At 36.2% G+C, this 21,981-nt stretch overlaps 1 protein-coding gene and 1 long non-coding RNA gene across 3 annotated transcripts; both read right to left on the reverse strand.

Moving 5' to 3' along the window:
• Positions 1–15,942: 15,942 nt before the first annotated feature.
• Positions 15,943–17,872, reverse strand: LOC126380992 (uncharacterized). 2 transcript variants are annotated; one of them, XR_007568618.1, is made up of 2 exons: positions 17,587–17,872; positions 15,943–17,444 (listed from the first exon to the last, which is right to left on the reverse strand). It is a non-coding gene; the product is annotated as an uncharacterized LOC126380992 (long non-coding RNA). The 2 variants fall into 2 exon arrangements; XR_007568617.1 differs by having other exon boundaries at positions 17,516–17,872.
• Positions 17,873–20,162: 2,290 nt separating this feature from the next.
• On the reverse strand, positions 20,163–21,299 carry LOC126381014 (uncharacterized). The gene is made up of 3 exons (XM_050030573.1): positions 21,127–21,299; positions 20,872–20,961; positions 20,163–20,592 (listed from the first exon to the last, which is right to left on the reverse strand). Coding segments are annotated over exons 1-3 (522 nt in total). The 5' UTR covers positions 21,129–21,299.
• Between the last annotated feature and the right edge of the window lie 682 nt (positions 21,300–21,981).

Genomic DNA, 21,981 nt, shown 5'->3' on the forward strand with positions numbered 1-21,981 from the left:
AGACTTAGTGTATTACTGTTATATTATTATTATTATTTATTTATAAAAAGGTACATACAACATTACAGTGTAATCCAATGCGCTGTATGACGAGAAAAATGACAATATAAAAACTAATATAACACAAAAAATAAACAATGAATGAAAAAAGAAACAAAAAGAAAAATAAGACTATGAACATGAAAAACAATAAAAAATAAGAAATTACAATTTCAAAATTAAAAGGTAAACTATCACACAAAAAAAAATAAAAAAAAAATATTAAAATAATAATGTAAAAAAAAACAAAACAGTAAATCATTAACAAATCTTCTCGCAAAAAGCCAAACACTCTCTCCATACACTCCACCATCTGTCAGCGAACACATCACAATGTGGTGTCGATTTCAACATTGCGGAGAGGAGACGCAAAGCACGCATGAGAGGTGAATTCGCGTGAGAAACAGTGCGCGCACGCGGCACAGCCAACAGCTGGTGGCTGCGTGCTCTCTTGTAATTGTCCGGAACGAACAGCCTACACGAGTGCTCCACCAGTTCAGGGCAATCAATACCGCCGCGAAGAATGCGACACACTGTGCTCATAAGTTCGCAGTATATTGCCGTGATATTAGTGTGTATGTTATACTTGTATAAAATTAATAGTTCATTTCATCTTTAAAGTGTTAATTTACGTCTTAAAGTAGAAGATAGGTCAATACCGTGCATAACTTTGATTTGTATACATTCCAGGCTGTCTCTCGCTTCCCAGAATGACCAAAGAAGTAGATAAAGGTGCAAGTAGTGTGTCGATGGAGGTGACGAAAGAGGAGAGGGACTTAATTAGAAAAAGAGCAAGTATTAAGGGACGTTTAACGGCATTTACGAACTTCCTAACTCCTTTGAACGTTTCGTCATTGACTCTGGAGGCGGCCAGTGAGTTACAGTTGCGTACCGGTAAGATTGAATCCTTATATCAACAGTATGATGAGGTGCAGTCACAGTTAGAGTGCATTGTAGATGATGTGGATGGTCAGATCGCTGAGCGTAACGAGTTCGAGTCTCGATATTATAAAACACTTTCTAAGGCGCAGCAATTATTGACATCTTTTTGCAGTGATAAGGCCACTCAACCTGGTACTCACAAGCAGGTCAAATTGCCTACTATCCAATTGCCGAAGTTTAGTGGTTCATACGAGAATTGGCTCGCGTTTCGGGATACTTTCTCCAGCTTGGTACATTCCAACGATGGTTTTGATGAGATTAGCAAATTTCATTATTTGCGAGCCTCGCTGGAGGGGTCTGCTGCTGTGGTCATTCAATCCATAGAGTTTTCCGCGATTAATTACTCCATTGCGTGGAAGCTCCTTTGTGAGCGTTTCGATAATAGACGTTTACTAGTGCAAAATCACATGTCGGCTCTGTTTAACATCGAAACAATCACAAAGGAATGCTCAGTGACATTAAAACGCGTTATCGATCAACTTAACAAGAATCTGAGAGCATTAGAGTCTCTGGGCGAGCCTACCAAGCAGTGGGACACGCTCCTTATATATATTGTGACTCGTAAACTTGATGCGAAAACCTACCGTGAGTGGGAGGAACATAGAGGCTCTTTCGATAAAAGTGACTCTATCACTTTTGATTCTTTCATTGAATTTTTACGAAAACACGCTAATTTGATCGAAACTTTGGAATCGTCGCGCAGTAAATCCTTTAACTCTAACACTCAAACAAACACACAAAATGCTAAGACAGTTCCCCTTCTGCAATCATGTCGTGTCCCAAATGCAAGGGTGAACATAACTTAGCGAATTTTTCGCAGTTTCTCGCGATGAGTAACGAAGCACGGCTTCAATTGTTACCCAATTATAAGGTTTGCTTTAACTGTCTTCGCGCGGGTCATTACGCCAACCGCTGCAGCAGGCCAGGCTGCAAGGTATGTAAGCGCAGGCATAATACTTTAATTCACGTGGTTCAGAACAAACCAGTTTTGAATGACGAGCAAGCTCGCGCCGCGCGCGAGCCCTCGCACTCCTCTGCCTTGCCTGTTGCGGAGCCTAGCGCTAACGTAAGCTTGACTGCTAGCGTATCGATGACGCCAGAGTACAACCAGGGCGAAGTTCTACTGTCGACAGCTTTAGTTAAATTGTATGACGCAGATAATCGCGAGTATATCGCGCGCGCTCTGCTCGACAGTGGAAGTACGTCCTGCTTAATGACAGAGAAACTGTTGCAACAGTTAAACCTACCTGTTACGCGAATTAATAAAAATGTATTGGGCATTAATAATGTCGCGTCACATGTTGGGAAAATGTGTCGTGTGCCCATGAAGTCTCTAAATGAGAACTTCTCAGTGAACTTACAATGTTTCGTGTTGCCTTCAATCACTGATAATGTGCCTCATCGTCAGGTGATCCTATCAGGTATTAAAATACCATCTGACTTATGTCTGGCTGATCCCAATTTTTATGCGCCGGCGTCTATTGATTTAATTATCGGTGCTGATATCTTTTGGGATATTATGGGGTCGCAGCACATTAAATTAGGCGAGGGAAAACCTACCTTACATGAGACTAGACTTGGCTGGATAGTCGCGGGTCCAACTAACAGCGGCCTTGTAGGTTCTCCATTGAAATGTAATTTCACAAAAGTCGATGACATTGAAAATCGTCTCACGAGGTTTTGGCAGCTTGAAGAAGTCTGCCCCGTGTCACCTGAGTTATCTCCTGAGGAAAAAATGTGTGAAGCACATTTTATAAAAAACACTACGCGTCTAAATGACGGCAGTTTCTGTGTGAGAATTCCCTTAAAGGAAAACCCAGACGTATTAGGAGACTCGTGTCATCGAGCTCGTCATTGTTTTTCGTCTATGGAGCGCAGGCTTCAGGGGTCTTTCGGTCAAATGTATAGGGACTTCATGTCGGAATACGAGACTTTACAACACATGTCTCAACTTCCTGTGGATAAAGTAGAGCCTAATAGTGCTTATTTCATACCACACCATGGTGTTCTGTGTGAGAGCAGCACTACTACTAAATTAAGGGTGGTATTCAACGCGAGCAGCCCTATTTCATCGGGAGTTTCACTTAACAGCATTCAAATGGTCGGGCCCACCGTGCAAGACGACCTGTTGTCTATACTTCTACGTTTTCGGCTTTATAAGAGTAGGTAGTTATTGGGCATTCTAAATCATCTTTTTTTCTCAATTTCACTCACAGCTCGCTCGCCCGACGAGCGAGCTGTTTCGCTTCATTTCGAAAAAAGATGATTTAGAATGCCCAATAACTGATTCGAAATTGTGGAGACCGATTGCAATTGAAAATCAACTAACCTTTGCTTATTGTGTTGTTTCGTACTGTGAATCATTTTAACATATATACTTAGGTCAACAACTTAAGATTTTAGTACATGACAGACGGCTCCGGAGATACACACGAGTGATGAAATTTATAAAACAAAAACAATCCTTGAACCTAAATAACGTTTGTCCTGTTACGAATGGTTCTAAAGTACACCGTCACGGTAAACTATTACCAAATTCAATTCGATGCATAGTTTGTGGTCCGTCAAACTGTGGAAAGACAAATTTAGTAATAGGACTTTTATTACATGAAGACGGTTTACGTTTTGATAACTTATATATTTATTCAAAATCTCTTTACCAACCAAAATATATCTTCTTAGAAAAGGTATTAAAATTGGTACCAAACGTAACATTTGAAAACTATACTGAAAGTGAAGAAATTTTGAGTCCTCATCACGCCAAGCCTAATTCCATAATAATTTTTGACGACGTAGCCTGTGAAAATCAAAACAATATTCGAGATTACTTTTCTATGGGAAGACACAAAAATATTGATTGCTTTTACTTAAATCAAACATATACCAAAGTCCCAAAGCAACTTATTAGAGACAATGCAAATCTGATTGTGCTATTTAAACAAGATGATATAAATTTAAGACACATATATGACGAACATGTTGGGTCTGATATGTCCTGGATACAATTTCGTAAAATGTGTTCTAAAGTATGGAAAAAACAATACAGTTATGTTGTGATTAATAAAGATTGTGAAAAAAATAATGGGTGTTATAGGATGAAATTTGATACATTTATTGTTCTCGATTGAACTGGTATATTAAATACATCATTGGATCTTAGCTTTCATTTGTAAACTGAACAGCACCGAAGTCAATCCCAAATGGAAAAAGACCTTAAACAACGAATCATAAAATCTGCATCTGCAGTGAAGAAAAAAGTGAAGATGATGAGGAATATTAAAAATAATAATGAACAAATTTTAGAAACTATTTTCGAACCAATATCCAAACCATTGAAGGAAATCGCAGCTAAGCCTGCGAAAGACCATATAAACGATTTTGAAAATAGTTTTAAAACTGAAAAAGAAGAATCAGTCGAAAGCGATAGTAGTTACGATTGTTCGAGCGAAGATGATTTAAATGAAGCTACTCCTAAGCCCCCACTCCTAAGTACTCCAGTCAACGACTCATACGGCAGTAATAATTTTCGTAATGAATCATTCAAAACATTGGAGTCGGATTCAAGTCCACTTAAAAATGTATCATCGTGGTCTTTATCATCTGATGTTATACGAGATGTTCCTTTTGGATTAAGATATGATCGTGGAAAGCTTATGATGGGTATTACACGAGTGTCAGATGAAGAAGATGGTCTACATATTGGTAATCTTAATTTCGAAAAAACTCCAGGTTTTATGGAATTATTAACAAAAAAGACACCTAATCTGTCATTAGTTACAGAACAGGATAAACAAGCGTATAAGGTTGCGTTGCTTGAAACCAACGCGCATCGTAGAGACTATGATCAAAAGAAACCAATAAAGAGCAATAAGGGTTTAAAGTATTTACGTATTATAAAACCGCTGTTCAGACATTCAAAAGAAAGAGATTTTTCAAGTACCGAAAATCTTACACAAGGAAGAGGTCTTCCCCTGTTAAAGAAAGTAAATCAAAATACAGATTTCGTTTATTGGGATGATCCTAACGAATTGGTAGAAAGGTTAAAATTGCTTGTTGCATCCCGTGACGCTGGCAACACTGGGTTGGATAATGAAATTATTTCAATTATAGAAGAATTGCGTGAAGCTAATATTATTAAATAAAATAAGATATAATGACAAAATTTGTACAGTTGACTTCTATTTGTGCATTTGTTAACACAAAAATGAACATAGATAAATTTGGTCATCACGTACATAAACGTTTACGTCTATCAGATTATTTCGAAGCATTAAATGATACTTTAGTGAAATCAGATACAGGAGACTTTGATTTAAAGCTCACACGCTTACGAGGACTACCTTCTCCGTCATTTAATGATGAAGCAGTTAATAAACAATACATTGAAACGAAACTGAAACAAATATATTCTACCAAAGAATTTGAACAGAAAGTTAAAAGTGAAATAGACTCTTATTTAAAACAGTTTAAAGAACAATTATATGTAGCTTTGTCAGCTAGCTATTATAATAAGCCTGAAATCGATAAAATAATTGCAACTATATCAAACAAAAATACCTCTAAAAAAGCAGCATGAGTAAACAGAGTATCGTGGAAGAACTACATAAACCTGCGAGACGGAATTTTCCTCGTCGACCAACAGTTATTAAAGGAATCGATGATTTATGGCAAGCAGACCTTATTGACATGCAAAAATTTTCTCATTATAATAGTGGTTTTAAGTACATACTGGTTGTAATTGATACTTTTTCTAAGTTTTCTTGGGCTATACCATTAAAATCAAAAGCAAAAAATATGATTGTGCAAGCTATGCTAAATATTTTAGATAGTTCTGCACGCACTCCTTCTTTTTTACAAACAGATCAAGGAAAGGAGTTTTTTAACGCTTCTTTCCAAAATTTGATGAAGCAGTATGGTATTAAACATTATTCAACATTTTCTACAAAAAAGGCCTCAATAGTGGAGCGATTGATCAGAACGTTAAAAAGTAAACTGTATAAGTATTTTAGCTTAGAAGGCAAATATAAATGGGTGCCGAAAATTTTAGATTTAGCTGTTACATCGTATAACAATAGTGTGCATCGTACTACTAAATTTAAACCGATAGATGTAAATAAGGAAAATGAACACATTATAAAAGAAAACATCCTCAGTTCACAAGTTAAAAGAAAAAAAACAAAAGCAAAATACCAAATTGGTGACCAAGTACGCATTAGCAAGCACAAAAGTGACTTTTATAAAGGGTACACACCGAACTGGTCTACAGAAATATTTAATATAGTGAAAGTTAACAACACTAATCCCATAACCTATCATTTACAAGACAAAAATAAAGAAAATATTCTTGGTTCATTTTACGAATATGAATTACAAAAAACAAAATTTCCAGATGTGTACTTGATTGAAAAGGTTATTAAAAGAAAAGGTAATAAACTTTTTGTAAAATGGTTGGGATTAAATAAAAATGAGAATAGCTGGATTAGCATAAATGATTTGAAATAGGATGTATAAAAGAAAGATAACCGTTATATTGTCTCATTAAATTTCTATCAATGAAAGGAAGTGGTCTTCTAAATAACATAATAAGTAATTTGCCAGTCGAGTTACATTTACCAGGTTATCAATTCTGCGGCCCAGGAACAAAACTAAAGAAAAGATTATTGAGAGGCGATAGAGGAATAAATAAGTTAGATGAAGCTTGCATGCATCACGACATAGCTTACACTAACAAGAATTTAGATATTAGACATAAAGCAGATTTTGAACTAATGAAAATTGCGCGTCAAAGATTGAGATCGAAGGATGCAGGAAAGGGTGAGAAAATGGCTTCATGGTTAGTAAAGAATGCTATGAAGGCCAAATTAAAAGCCGGTGCTGGTATTAATGCATTTAAGAATGGCGTTAGTAAAATACGTACACATTTGAAAAAAATAAAATGCAAGGACAACAAAACGGCAATAAAGATTGCTTACCTAGCAGCAAAAAAGATCTTCAACAAGAAAAAAGGAGTACATTTACCGCGCTTAATTCCCATTCCAAAAAAGACTGGTGGAATATTACCATTGATACCTATATTTGCTGGATTATCAGCACTTGGCACTCTAGCTGGTGGTGCGGCTGGTATTGCTAAAGCAGTAAACGATTACAAATCAGCACAACAAAATCTTAAAGAATCTGAACGACACAATAAGATGATGGAATCTATTGCTATTGGAAAAGGGCTTTATGTAAAACCCTACAAGAAAGGGAGTGGATTATATCTAACCCATCCAAAAAACTGAAAAAGCGGCTACCCACACGAGCTCTAACCAATATCGACATATTAGAACATACTCAAAACTTGCCTTATTTTCGTGGTGTTTTTATGAGAGATAGTCTGCCAAGAAAGCCCAGAAAAATTGAATGCGCTGTTTTGAACCTAGATAGTTCTAAAAATTCTGGTACTCATTGGGTAGCTTACGCTAAAGTAAATAATTACTGCCAATATTTTGATAGTTTCGGTAACCTGAAACCTCCTCTAGAGCTAATTCACTACTTGAAGGACACTTTGATTAATTATAATTACTGTCAATTTCAAACATTCGGTACCACCAATTGTGGTCACTTATGTATTAAATTCTTAAAAAACTTTTGGAAAGAGTATAAAATAAAATGATACACAACACGTATTAGTATTCATTTCAACAATGGCTTTCACTCTGTCTATAACTGGATGCGAATCTACGTTGACGACATATTATTCACCAGCTCTGGATTTGAAGGGAGAATATGAGTGTGCATTGTTATATTTTTCGACATTTAATTCAATACCTAACATCGATTCAGAAAATAATATGTTCTTTTACGGAGAAAATGGAATTCTTCAACTACCGGAGGGTTTGTATGAACTCCAAGATATATTTGATTATTTAAAAAAAAACGTTAAAGATTGTGTATTAAGATTATCATCTAATAATAACACATTGAAAACTAAACTTTATAGTTCAAAAGACATACACTTTGAAAAGGACAATTCGTTTGGTGACCTATTTGGTTTTAATAAAGAAATATTAAAATCAGAAACCTTACATGAGTCGCACTTTCCAGTTAATATTATAGCTACAACTATTGTGCGAATAGAGTGTGATATTGTTAGTGGCTCCTTCGTTAATGGAGTACCCAGTCATATAATTTATGAATTTGTGCCTAATGTACCACCAGGCTATCGCATTATAGAAATACCTAAAAACTTAATTTATTTTCCTGTTAATCAAAACTCAGTTAGCCAAATAAATATAAGACTGCTCGACGCAAAAAACAATTTAGTTAATTTACGCGGTGAGGAAATACAGTTGTATTTACATCTCAGGAAAAAATGTTAGTTTACAATAAAACCACGACAACAATTCAAAATACTGTTAGTTTACAAAGCGCTTCGCGAAAAATAACACCTACGAAAAGGCTTAAAAAAATATCTAAAGAAAATAAACAATTTCTTAAATTAATTGGTTTATTAAAATGAATATTTTAAACGTGTTAGAGTCCCCAGTGTCTGATAACAGCATTGAAAGTTTCGAATTTCATTCCTACAAACCATATGTAACAAGTTTCAACAAGAACGATGAAATCCGGATCCCTATTAATCAGCAAGATTTGTATGTGTTGCCTTCCATGAGTACTTTATTCATAGAGGGTAAAGTAAACGTATACAAAAATGATGATAAAGCAACGGTTACAGACATACATTTTATCAATAATGCTATCTTATTTTTGTTCCAAGATATTCGTTACGAATTAAATGGAATAGAAATTGATAAAATTAAAAATGCAGGTATAACAACAACTATGAAATCATATTTGTCTATGAATGAAAATGAATCAAAATCAGCAAAAATATGGGGTTGGTCAATTAATGGTTCTAAGAATATCAATAGTGGAATATTTTCTGTATCTATACCTTTAAATAAAATATTAGGTTTTGCAGAGGATTATAAAAAAATCATAATAAACTGTAAACACGAGTTGGTTTTATTAAGAAGTAATACTAACTTAAATGCTTTACGACTGAGCACTGGAGAAGTAGTAGATGATATTATTATCACCAAAATAGTTTGGCGTGTACCTCACATTAAAGTTTCTGATCGCGAGAGAGTTAACCTACTGAAACATTTAGAGAGAGACCGTTCTATCACCTTAGCTTTTAGAAATTGGGATGTTTATGAGTATCCTTTGCTTCCTAAAACGCAAAAACATACTTGGTCAATCAAAACGTCTTCTCAAATAGAAAAACCACGCTTTATAATAATTGGATTACAAACGAATAGAAAACAAAATGTAAAGAGTTCTATGTCAGAGTTTGACCATTGTAATGTAACTGGTGTTAAAGTGTTCTTGAATCAAATATATTATCCATATGAAAATTTGAATGTAAGTTTTTCTGACAATAAAATATCTTTATTATACGAGTTATATACAAGATTCCAACAGTCGTATTACGGACGACGTGCTGAGCCGTTGTTAAGTCTGAAAGAATTTAAAGATATTGCCCCCCTTTTTGTCATTGACTGCTGTCGACAACAAGAAACTTTAAAAGGCTCAGTAGATGTCAGAGTTGAAATAGAAGCTGACCAAGATATACCTGATCAGACTGCAGCTTATTGTTTAATATTAAACGATTGTATTTTTGAGTACAAACCTTTAAGCAGCATAGTAAAAAAAATATCATGAACACAAATATCATCTTCGTTGATCTTCAAGGATTTAAAGATATTAATAATAACTTTATTGTGAAGGAGTGTGCAATAGCAACAAAGGCGTCTACTCAAAATTTTTTAGTGAAACCACCCTTTGCATACTCTACTTTGTCAGCTGAAGAAAGAAAACAAGTGAGGTGGTTAGAAAGGTATCGAGGACTATTTTGGAGTGAAGGTTTCGTAGACTATCGTGAATTTCTACGTTTAATACCAGTTTACTTAAAAAATAAAAATGTATTTGTTAAAGGTAGTGAAAAAATTGAGTGGATTAAAAACTTGTGTGTAGATTGTAATATTGTTGACATAGGAGAGGAAGGTTGTCCAAGTTTGATTAAATTGCATGAAAAATACTGTATTATTAAAAACTTAAGATGTGTTCATCATTTGAAACAGTGTGCACTTCAGAACGTTATATGTTTAAAAAAATGGTATATAGACAATAATGTGTACCTTTTCAAACATTTTTATAATAATAAAGGTAAATGTGACTGATTTGATTTGTTTTATTTTATTTTTTGATGTTAAGGAAGGCATGAAATTAAACACCTATTAATTAAATTTTCATTCACTATTTATTTCACATTAACGATAATGTTGTCTACTTTCATAACAATAAATTAACATTTTTTGTGAATACTTATTACAAAAATACAAAATATTCCTTTAAAAGTTGTAAAATATATCATCACTACTTAACTTTTTTGATATTTTGTTAACTATGTTTTCGGTTTGGTCGAAAATGTCATCAACAGCGTCTTTAACAACATACTGCGCATTTAACACAACACTGTCACTATCTGCTGTCTGGGGTGATGACGATGCTTCTTCGATCAAGTCCTGGATGGTTATTTTGATAAGACGAATTCCCTTTCTTGGCTCCTTTCTAATTACGAAAGATTGAAGAGGTTTCGTTTTATTTGACTTTCTTTTAATTTTGAGACTACTGTTTGTACCAGGGTTTTCGCCTGTTCTTGAAGATTTCATGATAAATTACAATTAGTAAATTTCGCAATCATAGGTTATCTGAAACAAAATAAATAATATATTAATACTTAGATATTTGAGAGTTAGAAAACACATTAATATTAAACTTAAAACTCACTCAACAGTGGCTGCAAGTTATCTTTGATTACTTGTGGCTCTGCCCACCCCATTAGGGATTACGGGCGTGAGTTTATGTATGTATGTATGTTAAAACTCACTGGCACTTATTTTAAATCAAGCAATCAAAATTGATGACACGTTGTAGACTAAGAGGCGCTAATTACTCACTAAATAAAAACTAGTAATGCTTACCTGAGTACGACTGGTGATGAGACTGCACTATATTGTCTAAACTTTCATTTCTTGCCGCCACTTCAGAACCCATTTGGTACATAAGTTGAAGTGCCTTGTATAGAACGTTATCACGATTGTTATGTACCACGTACTGGGCTCTAGAATTCAGTTTCACGCTTACTTCACTATCTGTCTCTTCCGTATGCAAAATTTCGAGTTTGATTATATATTTAGGAATATCGGGACTCATATTTATGATAAACGAGGCTTCTGCCGAAGATAGTTGTAGCTGCTGTCTCGACATGATCAAAATTGATAATCAGGGAGGATATACGTGTTTAGGTAACTCAGAACTGTTTGCTATGAAAGTAGACAACAGAATGAATTATTTCTTCAAAATAAAATAAAACTGCTGAGTCTAAAGATAAAGGCAGTTGTATGAACTGTTGAGCTTGCAAATTGCAACCTAAGCTAGTGAATAGGAAATAGTATAACTTATTCATTCTGTCATATAGGGTTTGCCTTATAGCTCATGTTACAAATATGAGTTAGTTGGACTGCCACGTGATCTACCTGCAGTATTTTTTTAAGAACATGTCTCTACTTGTTTAAAGCAGGCGTAAGCAGTTATCTTATCAAGGAATGACTTTTGTTAAAAAATAATATCTATAACCCATCAAATCCAAGAAATACCACGTGAAATTGCAATTCCAGCTATAAATCTTGTATGAATATTATATTTTTTTGTTATAAACTTGTATGAATGTCAAAAGATATTTCGAGAATTTGATGGTCTTCAGTTTAAGTTTTGCTTCCAGAAAAATAAAAACAAACATTAATTTTAATACTTTATTACAGTAAAAACATAAACATAAAATTCTGGGTATAGACCTCCCCTCAATCAACCGGAGGGGAATGGAGCATATACTCCACTGCAATTTGTGCAAGCGTTTTGCTAGTAGCCCTCAACGGCTTAACGTGCCTTCCGAAGCACTGCAACATATATTGGTTCTTAATACTAATTAAAAGCTAAATAAATTTAATCTGTTGATATATAAAACTCAAAATATTTTTTTATGACCCCACGACAGAGTTGAAATCTGATCTCGTAATATAACACGTTTATCGTCATTTGACGATAGTGCTACCTTATTAACAGATTGTGTAAAAATTTCGTGTCTAAGAGATTTAAATATAATATTCTTTTTTCGGATCACATCATTTTCCATCAAAACTTTGTTATAATCCTTAAAATGCATCTTTTTAATCACAGACTTTTTTGTTCCCTTAGCCTTTTTTAATTCTATTTCTTCGGTCTTGATAGAATACAGTTTAGATCTTAAGCCTACAAATTCAACAATAAGTTTGCCGCCTAACTCGTCTTTAAACAAGCCAGGTATCTTTTTATTACGACAAATAATCTCATATACATTGTTTTCATCATAATTACTCGTATCGAAATACGATTCAAAGCTCAGTTTTAGGTCTTTGTATATATCTTTGGTTTTTATATAATACAAGAAACTGTCAGTATCTGTATAACAAATATTAATATCAGGTCCGTAAACTGGTTTCATTACAGAATAGTGAAAATCGTACATATGGCTTTTAGAAATCTCTAAAACCGTAAAACCTATATAAATAGGTTTATCTAAAGTTATTGTTTCTGGTTTCATCTGAATTGCAATAAAATTATCTGTAAAAATAGTTGAACTATTATAGTTGGGCCTTGATATTAAATGCTCCGCTGTTAATTGCTTCTTGGTCTTATTTCTTGAATCCGACCACTGATTTACTAATTTTACATTTAACCTTTTCTCAGTGTCCTCTAAAGTTTTACCAAAAATGCTATTATTTAGTAATTTGAAGAAGTCCTGTTCAAATTGAGATTTTGCTTTTTTACGCAACTCTGTATTCAAATCGATATACTGTTTTAAGAACGGACTTTGTTGAAATTTGATAGCTCTATGAATTGTCTTTAATTTTAAACCATGTTTTAAGCATGTTTTTAGATGCAAATAGTGAATAACGTACCTAAATTTGTCGTATAAATTAGGAATTAATTTCGAAGTTTTTGATCCGGGGGGTTTAAATTTTTGAGGACAAAATGGAAGGTCGTTGTGTAAGTCATGCAGATGATCAGGATATTCTAAGTCTACTTCAAAGATATAACCGTAACTCGAATTATCTGGAATGTTAAGTATATCAAGAGAATCGATTTCGGTTTTGGAAATTAATTCAAAATTTGAGTGTGGCAAAAAACCACACATTGCGAATCCATATAGATTGTTACAATCTATGTATAATAAATAGCTCTCTGCAATTTTAGAATCATAATCTGACAGGTACCTATTATTAGCTTTCGCGTACCTAGTAGAACACAAACAAACTCCTCCGCGAATACCTTTTTGAATCATACGAATTATTTCTAAATCTTCTATAAGTTGTAATTTAACTTCAGTCTTCAGTAACATAGCATCAAAACTTAAACTTGGAGCAGTCATATAAAACGCTGGATCTAACCTATAGTTATTTTTGCACGTTGCGCGAAAGTTTTCGAAAATATCGGCTAATAACAGTACATCAGTTTTTAGATATATGTCGGTATATTCACCTAGATTTTTCAAATTAAATGTTTGCCAAACACTTAATGCGTGATTATAATCAGACTTAGAAACGACTTCGTCGCTTATACTGCTATAGAAGCACTCTCTCGGTGGTAACTTATCTTCCGCGTAAGATTCCCAGTTAGTCATGTATTCATAAGGATAAACACCTTTACGTCTTAATAAATTAAATTGTCGATTTTCAGGATAAAAGTGTGCCAAGTGTGTAAAACCGTCTTTATTTATATTTTCTGCTAATTTCTCTAAACTGGTGCCCAAAAATTTGAAAGAATCCACAAAACGGACAGGTACGTACTCTTGCTGACCTTGGTGATTTATTGTAAAGAATTTAGTAAAAGAAATATAATTCTCTTTGGTTTTGGCTATCACTTTAATGTCACCAGCAATGTCTGCTAATTCACGTATAAACAGATGACTGTCATAGCCTGATAAATTATGAAAAAAAATGGGGATGAATTTCGGCAAACGAAAACGAATATTACAGTAAGAATGTGCAGCACCGCGATAGCGACCTGTTAAATGACAGTGGTCCCTAACTTTGTCTTCAAATAACAGTTTGTTACACAAGTAGCAATAATGGGACTTAGAAAAACTTTGCTTTTCTTCATCGGTCAAGGGCAGCATTTTAACAGGATTGTTAAGAATATCATAAATTTTTAATACATCTCTTCTAAGGTATTCGAGAAATTTGTCGACGCAATCCTTACCGCGATAGGATACATACCGATTTAAAGAGTTATCGTAAGAGCAAACAACATAGTAACCAAATGCGGAAGGCACATGCTTTTGTAGATTTCGTGTGCACTTGTCCTGCTCTATATTATTATTTGGCTGTAATAAAGACTCGAAATCTGCGTAAATGACAAATGGCATATCCTGCATTCTTTCAAAATGTTTGAACTGTATGATAGAGCCTTGGTCTGGTAAAATGGTTTTGACCCCACTACATACGTGTTTGTCAAGTTTATCTTGGTTGCTAAAGAAGATCATACACTCATCACAAAAAAATATTTTACCGTGATGTTTTGTTATCTGCGTTCTGAGCAATCGACTTAAATGTCTTATCAAACAATAGTGGGACTGAGTTCCGTTTTCTAGTAATAGAAGATTAACATGATATTTTCTTTTTCGTTCAGTCTTGTAGAGCGGACCAACTACTTCGGTTTTGTTTTTTAGAGTAGTTTGGAGACCGTAAATATTGACACTGATCTTTGGATTATTCTTTTGAAATATTTTTATGTCGTTTAAACCGACCGGGAAAGACATATTGCTGGTGTTAAGCACAGTATCAAAGTGAGGATAAGATGATGTTCTGTTTGCATTATTTTTAACAGGAAATAGCGCTGCCATAATGCACCACAAGAAACAAAAGCTATCTCGATTTTGTATGTTAAGGCAAGCGCGTCTAAATTTAATGCTTTTAGGTAAATCAATAAATGCAGAACCTCTTAATGGATTATATTTGTTGATGTTAACTTCCAAATATAAATTCCCTACGAAAGACCACCCGCTGTCACGCTCTTGAAATTCATCAATTTTTGTAGAAATTATATGACTAATTTTAGAAAACAATTCATCGAAATCATAGTTTTTATGCAAAACTATGTTTTCTGTAGCGAAAGACTTTGTTTCGGTTGTATTATCTTTAGGCAAAGAGAATTCTGCAAAAAAGTCAAAGTTAGTTTTGATAGTACCAAAGGCTTCGCGACGCGCATCTAACAGGGCGCGCAGGCGTCGGCGCAATGCGCGCAGATACGCAATCGGTGGCCTGGCTCTATACTTTTCTTCATTCTCGCAATGAACCCGGTATGACGCGATACGACTGCGAAATGCGCTGGCTATCTTTTCTATACCTTCACATTCTATAATAGAGCTGTTATTTTTATGCAAAATACTTCGCAAATGAGCGGAAAAAGCTTTACTTTTTATAGATAAATCGCAAACTGAACAATAAACGGACCTGGTAACTTTAGACATCTTGAGGACAATAAGGAGCTATTACAATATAATTTAAAAGTTAAAACTAAACCAAAGAGATGTAACTAAAGAGATGTTTCTCCTTTAAAGTTCAAGATATTTGCTTGTCGAACATTCGAACGGCAGAGTCGCAGCTCAGTTAGTTTGTTAGATAGTTATGTAAATATTAGAAGAAGTGTGTGTGTATTGATATATTTTCCGTCGTGGGATATCTAACTTTTATTAAGTAAATTATAATGCGCTAATAGAATTCAAAACTATTTATATGTCGTAACAGTGGGGGAGGTCGGTCGTAACATCATCATCATAATGGAGGGTGGGCGTTAGAAGACAATAATGGCCGTCAATAGTATCACAATCATTTTATTTACTTCCACATAGTTCTTGTATCACGATTAGATAAAGTCACAGAATAAGATACACACTCACGGCAACGTCACGGTATTCGTAATGGTTACACAGTCTCTCGTTATCTAGGGCGCATAAGGACGTTAGCGCGAAGGGGCTACTCGCCCTCTACTTGCCCTCCACCACCCATGGTTCCTATATTCGGACCGAATCATCGGGACATGTGAACGTACTTGCTAGGTACTCTTTTCCGATCACACTTTCTTGACGTCCCTACAAGTTATAGGTGAGCGACTATAGCACTCCACGTTCCGATCGTAATTATTCGACACGTCCGTTCACGACGAAGGTTCGCGGTAGACTGCCCGACTAGAACGGCAGTACACGTCCGCTCGACACGACGACTCTGTAGTGACTCCCCCGACTTCACTCCGCTCTGCTCGTACGCCACCTTTCGTCGGAGCGTTGCAACTTCATGACGGAAGTGATGTAACTTCATTTTATTTTCCGATTTGATCCATTTCTCTTCTTAATTCATAACCAACTCCGACACGGCCATCCTGCGTGACACACGTCCTCGTGTGTTAATCTGAAACAATATACCACAGCACAGTATCCAAGTTCGCTCGGTCATTCCTGACCTAACATGAGACTCTATAAAGGACTCTACATGAGCTCTACTTGTGACTCTACACGAGCTCTACTTGTGACTCTACACGAGCTCTACTTGTGACTCTACACGAGCTCTACTTGTGACTCTACACGAGCTCTACTTGTGACTCTACACGAGCTCTACTTGTGACTCTACACGAGCTCTACTTGTGACTCTACACGAGCTCTACTTGTGACTCTACACGAGCTCTACTTGTGACTCTACATGAGCTCACATTACATCATGATAAATCATCAACTAACAATACACGGACCATTGACCAGTATTCACACACTATAAACAACCAAACTTGAAAATCCAATTACTCTTTACACATCGGTCGTTACTATCACCTAAACGAGCGATAGTAACTCATGCCACTCTACTGAGCGACGATATCTCAAAACCAGGCGTCACTACCACCTAAATCGAGCGGTAGCAACTCATGCCACTCTACTGAGTGACGATATCTCACAACCAGGCGTCACTACCACCTAAATCGAGCGGTAGCAACTCATGCCACTCTACTGAGTGACGATATCTCACAACCAGGCGTCACTACCACCTAAATCGAGCGGTAGCAACTCATGCCACTTACACCAAGTGACGATATCTCAACACAGTCGTTGCTGCCACCTAAACCGAGCGACAGCAACTCATGCCACTTACACCAAGTGACGATATCTCAACACAGTCGTTGCTGCCACCTAAATCGAGCGACAGCAACTCATGCCACTTACACCAAGTGACGATATCCCAACACAGTCGTTACTGCCACCTAAATCGAGCGACAGCAACTCATGCCACTTACACCAAGTGACGATATCTCAACACAGTCGTTGCTGCCACCTAAACCGAGCGACAGCAACTCATGCCACTTACACCAAGTGACGATATCTCAACACAGTCGTTGCTGCCACCTAAATCGAGCGACAGCAACTCATGCCACTTACACCAAGTGACGATATCCCAACACAGTCGTTACTGCCACCTAAATCGAGCGACAGCAACTCATGCCACTTACACCAAGTGACGATATCTCAACACAGCTAGCACACAAACTTTACATTTTAGTTGGTAGAATAGTGGTCAATGCGTTATACAATTTCCTTTATATCACTAATTTCTAATTTGTGCAGTTCGACTAATTCTACCGGAGGTCAACTTGACTTAGATTCAGGTACAATGTCATGACCAAATACAAAGTCAACATGACATCCAGGTCTCGACCGCATACCTGTAGTTTCTAAGACGAGCAGCACAAAAGTGGCTGCAGCCCCGAACACTACAAGTGCGCAGCTTCCTATCAAAGTTGCTCCGAAACAGGTCAATCATAGCTTTCATTGCTCAATTAAATCAACCAACACTACACATCTACTGCAAAGCATAACAGACTGTAATATTCCTCCTCAAACTGCGGTTACGCTACAAAACAGTCATAAGTCACAACATCCCCTCCCGGGATGGCCACCTTGGTCCACGACCACAAAACGACAGAGCACCCTGCTCTCACACACACAAGTCATAAAGTCACAATGTAGCGACCAACACCTCGAGGAAATATTACCGCACTTAAACAATTACCAATTGGGTATGATCATCATTTAGAATGTTTTGTTCCAATTTTCTCACGAATGATTTACTCTGTTTCGGGCATTTTCTAAGCCTATTTCATTTAATCATAATCCAAATCATTTTACTTCGCAATGTTCACTTCACTTCATTACGATTCCCAATTTAACTAAAGTGAACAAAAGAGAACTTTCTGCACTATATTCGTTTGTATCCTATTACAACTTCCCATATTTCAAATCAGGTAAAACAGATATGACTCACCATGACTTATAAGAATTTCCAATAAAAGATCAACCACTGGTCTTGTGACATGACTTAGGTCTTCAACAGCAACAGCGCAGCAAGTCCGGACGGTATACAACGCGCTGCCATAATGTCGTCACTTTACACGGCTACAGCTCAGCCCGCGCCATTTTCATCCCCGCTTGCAATCCACCAATTGCCGAACCAAGTTATAACATGAAACAAAAGAATTCACTGTATTATCGTATTCACAAGACTTTCTTTTAATCGGTTTAAAAAGATTTCAATAAAGAATGTTGAATTTTGAAACATTTGATGAACGACGGTAGATTACAAAACACGTTATTTAACGAGACTTAATTATCATGTCATGATTAATTTCTTTTTGCTTGGAGTGAGAAAATACAACTTTAACCACGCAGGTTAAGCGTGTCTAAACTGATTCGAAATATTTTTAGACCAAAATACAAAGATTTGACGATGATGAAAACAGATTGGAAAACGCGGTATGATTGACACGGATTGACACAATATGTCTCGGCAATTTGGTTTTAAAAAAAGCAATTTTCTCATTATTTGAAACGGAAATTCACCCAGCAATAAAGTCAATAACAATAAGGTTCCAGTATGAAAACGACTCACCGTAATAACAGTTTCCAAGTTGAGGTACCATAATTTCCAAACACGACTGCACACAGTATGGAAATATTGTGCTGTTCACGCCATTATATCTCACGGCATGTAGTGATGCCGATCATTAACAAGGTCCAGGTCACTTCAAAGTCAGGTCCATCTCCAAATTCAGGCATGACACTACATCTTCATCACGTGGTCACACGAATGTGATAATCATCATAATCTTCTTCTAATTGTGATAATCGAAACTTGCATTGTCTTGCTGTGAACGTCGCATCACGTTGTCTTCATCCAAGTCCACTAATCCCACTTCTGATGTCGTAACAGTGGGGGGGGTCGGTCGTAACATCATCATCATAATGGAGGGTGGGCGTTAGAAGACAATAATGGCCGTCAATAGTATCACAATCATTTTATTTACTTCCACATAGTTCTTGTATCACGATTAGATAAAGTCACAGAATAAGATACACACTCACGGCAACGTCACGGTATTCGTAATGGTTACACAGTCTCTCGTTATCTAGCGCGCATAAGGACGTTAGCGCGAAGGGGCTACTCGCCCTCTACTTGCCCTCCACCACCCATGGTTCCTATATTCGGACCGAATCATCGGGACATGTGAACGTACTTGCTAGGTACTCTTTTCCGATCACACTTTCTTGACGTCCCTACAAGTTATAGGTGAGCGACTATAGCACTCCACGTTCCGATCGTAATTATTCGACACGTCCGTTCACGACGAAGGTTCGCGGTAGACTGCCCGACTAGAACGGCAGTACACGTCCGCTCGACACGACGACTCTGTAGTGACTCCCCCGACTTCACTCCGCTCTGCTCGTACGCCACCTTTCGTCGGAGCGTTGCAACTTCATGACGGAAGTGATGTAACTTCATTTTATTTTCCGATTTGATCCATTTCTCTTCTTAATTCATAACCAACTCCGACATATATTATATTTCATAGAACCCTAAAACACATATCTAGCATTAAGTCACTAAAGCAAATTAAGACAATTTTAGAAAAATAAAACATGAAAGTTTAAAATTAAAGTAGTAAGTAAGATGGCATTTAAATGTACGGGTACGTGAATAACCGTGAGAAAGCGAATTTCATTTCTTATCTGCGAAAAAAACACCTTCTTCTGTAAATTGCTTCTTACAGCATCGGACAAATTCTCGTAACGGCACCAGCTCCGGCGCGTCGTTATCTGCTTGGTACTTTAAGCTTAAAGTCGCTTTCTCCCACCGGTCCTTCGGCTGTACCTTACGTATGTCTTTGATATTGTAGAGCCTTAGCTCTACAAATAGGTCGCCGGTGAGATCGGCTGTACGGCGCACAACTCCGTCGGCTACTCGCTTGGTGAAGGCCGACTTGATCTGCTCGGTAGCGTTCTTGTAGCGAGCCACGTCGTCGTCGCTGTCGCTTTCCAAGCACCAGCCAGAAGTCTTCTTTAAGGCTTTTTTTGGTGGCGAAGCAGCTCTGCTGCTCGAAGGCTTGCGCTTTGATGCCGTTGATTTCGGCTGCTTTTTCTTCTTGGAACTAAAGAAATAAAAGAAAGGTTTAAATGCTTATCTCAAACTACAAAATGTTTTGTTTCTTACTTAAAAGCAGATAAAAATTAAATTTGCAGCTTTCGCAAAATGAGAAAAAAAATATATTTCTAAGTACTTTTGAAATAATCAACAAAACGTGAATTGTGCAAACCTATACGTGTAAGTTTGGTATAGAAAATGATCCACCTTAACAAAATTATAATTCCTATAGCAATAGCCCAGAACTCTCTAACTCATATTGAAATTACTAAGATAAAATATTCACCTCACTGAAGCAGTTGTGTCGTCGTCCGAATCCAGATGTTTGATGTCCGGGTTGCTCCTTCTAGCCCGCTTCTCATACTCAGAGTCCGACCTATCAAGAGAACAAACTAGTTTTAATTTCAATATCATATTTTTTTAAACACTAAAAATGCACTGGAACACTAAAGAAAAACTGCAATTGAAATTTGAATTTTCATTAGGTCTAAGTTAAAGTAAAAATAAACTTAAAATAAGGAAGAAAGTAAAACTTACGAACATTATTTCAACGCAGTGAATCCTCGTTGTGAAGCGTGTGTGAAGTCTTTGCAGCTATGTAGGCAACGAGTTGCAAAGGGCTGAACTTTGAGGATGTCGAGCGTAGATGAGCACGCAGATAAGTACTTAGCACTCGCGAGCGATTCAATCACGTCAAAAAAATATTGTGGTCTGAGTAAGTTCAGGGTTTTTAATGTTGCAAGTTGCATAACAGCCACCAGGAGTTGACAACATTTTTCTAACCTTAATTACTTACCTCTAGATAAGAGAAAAAACACTAAATTAGAATTTATGTGTTTGCATTAATGTTGATTTTGATTTGACTTAATCATTAATAGTCGATATAGCGTGGTTTCTAGGATTTGTGCCCGGTTAATGGTAATAGGTTCGTCCTATTACATTAACCTACCCTTCGGGTTATAACTTAGGGCAGAATAGTAAGATTTAACATCAGACAAAATGCCTAGTATTTTTTATTCTCGTCAGGTATGTACGTTGTATTTAATCCTTTTAAAAGTTTAGTGTGTCTAGAGATAATAATATGTTTGTTGTTTAGGATATAATTTATTTTTTATTTGTAACCAATAATTAAACATATCTAGCGAGAAGTGGGTATCTATAACCACCTCTGCATACCCCTTCGGGATACATACGTGATGACAATTTTATACTTATTTAAAATGTTTGTTATTTCTGATTCTTACACAGCAAAATTTGCAAAGTGTGGAAAACAAAAATATCATTTTTCATTTGATAATTATTATTGCTAAGTAATTTGAAACGATACACTTCAATAGGACCGCATTAATTCAATAAAACCGCCGCTGATGGGAACCGAGTACAGTTCACAGAATAG

This window comes from Pectinophora gossypiella, unplaced genomic scaffold (genome assembly GCF_024362695.1).
Source record: "Pectinophora gossypiella unplaced genomic scaffold, ilPecGoss1.1 Pgos_33, whole genome shotgun sequence".
Lineage (NCBI taxonomy): Eukaryota > Metazoa > Arthropoda > Insecta > Lepidoptera > Gelechiidae > Pectinophora > Pectinophora gossypiella.

Excerpts from the sequence above, each read along its gene's own strand:
- LOC126381014 (XM_050030573.1), bottom strand. Across the intron at positions 20,593-20,871 it reads GACACAACTGCTTCAGTGAG|TTCCAAGAAGAAAAAGCAGC; the intron begins GTGAATATTTTA and ends TTATTTCTTTAG.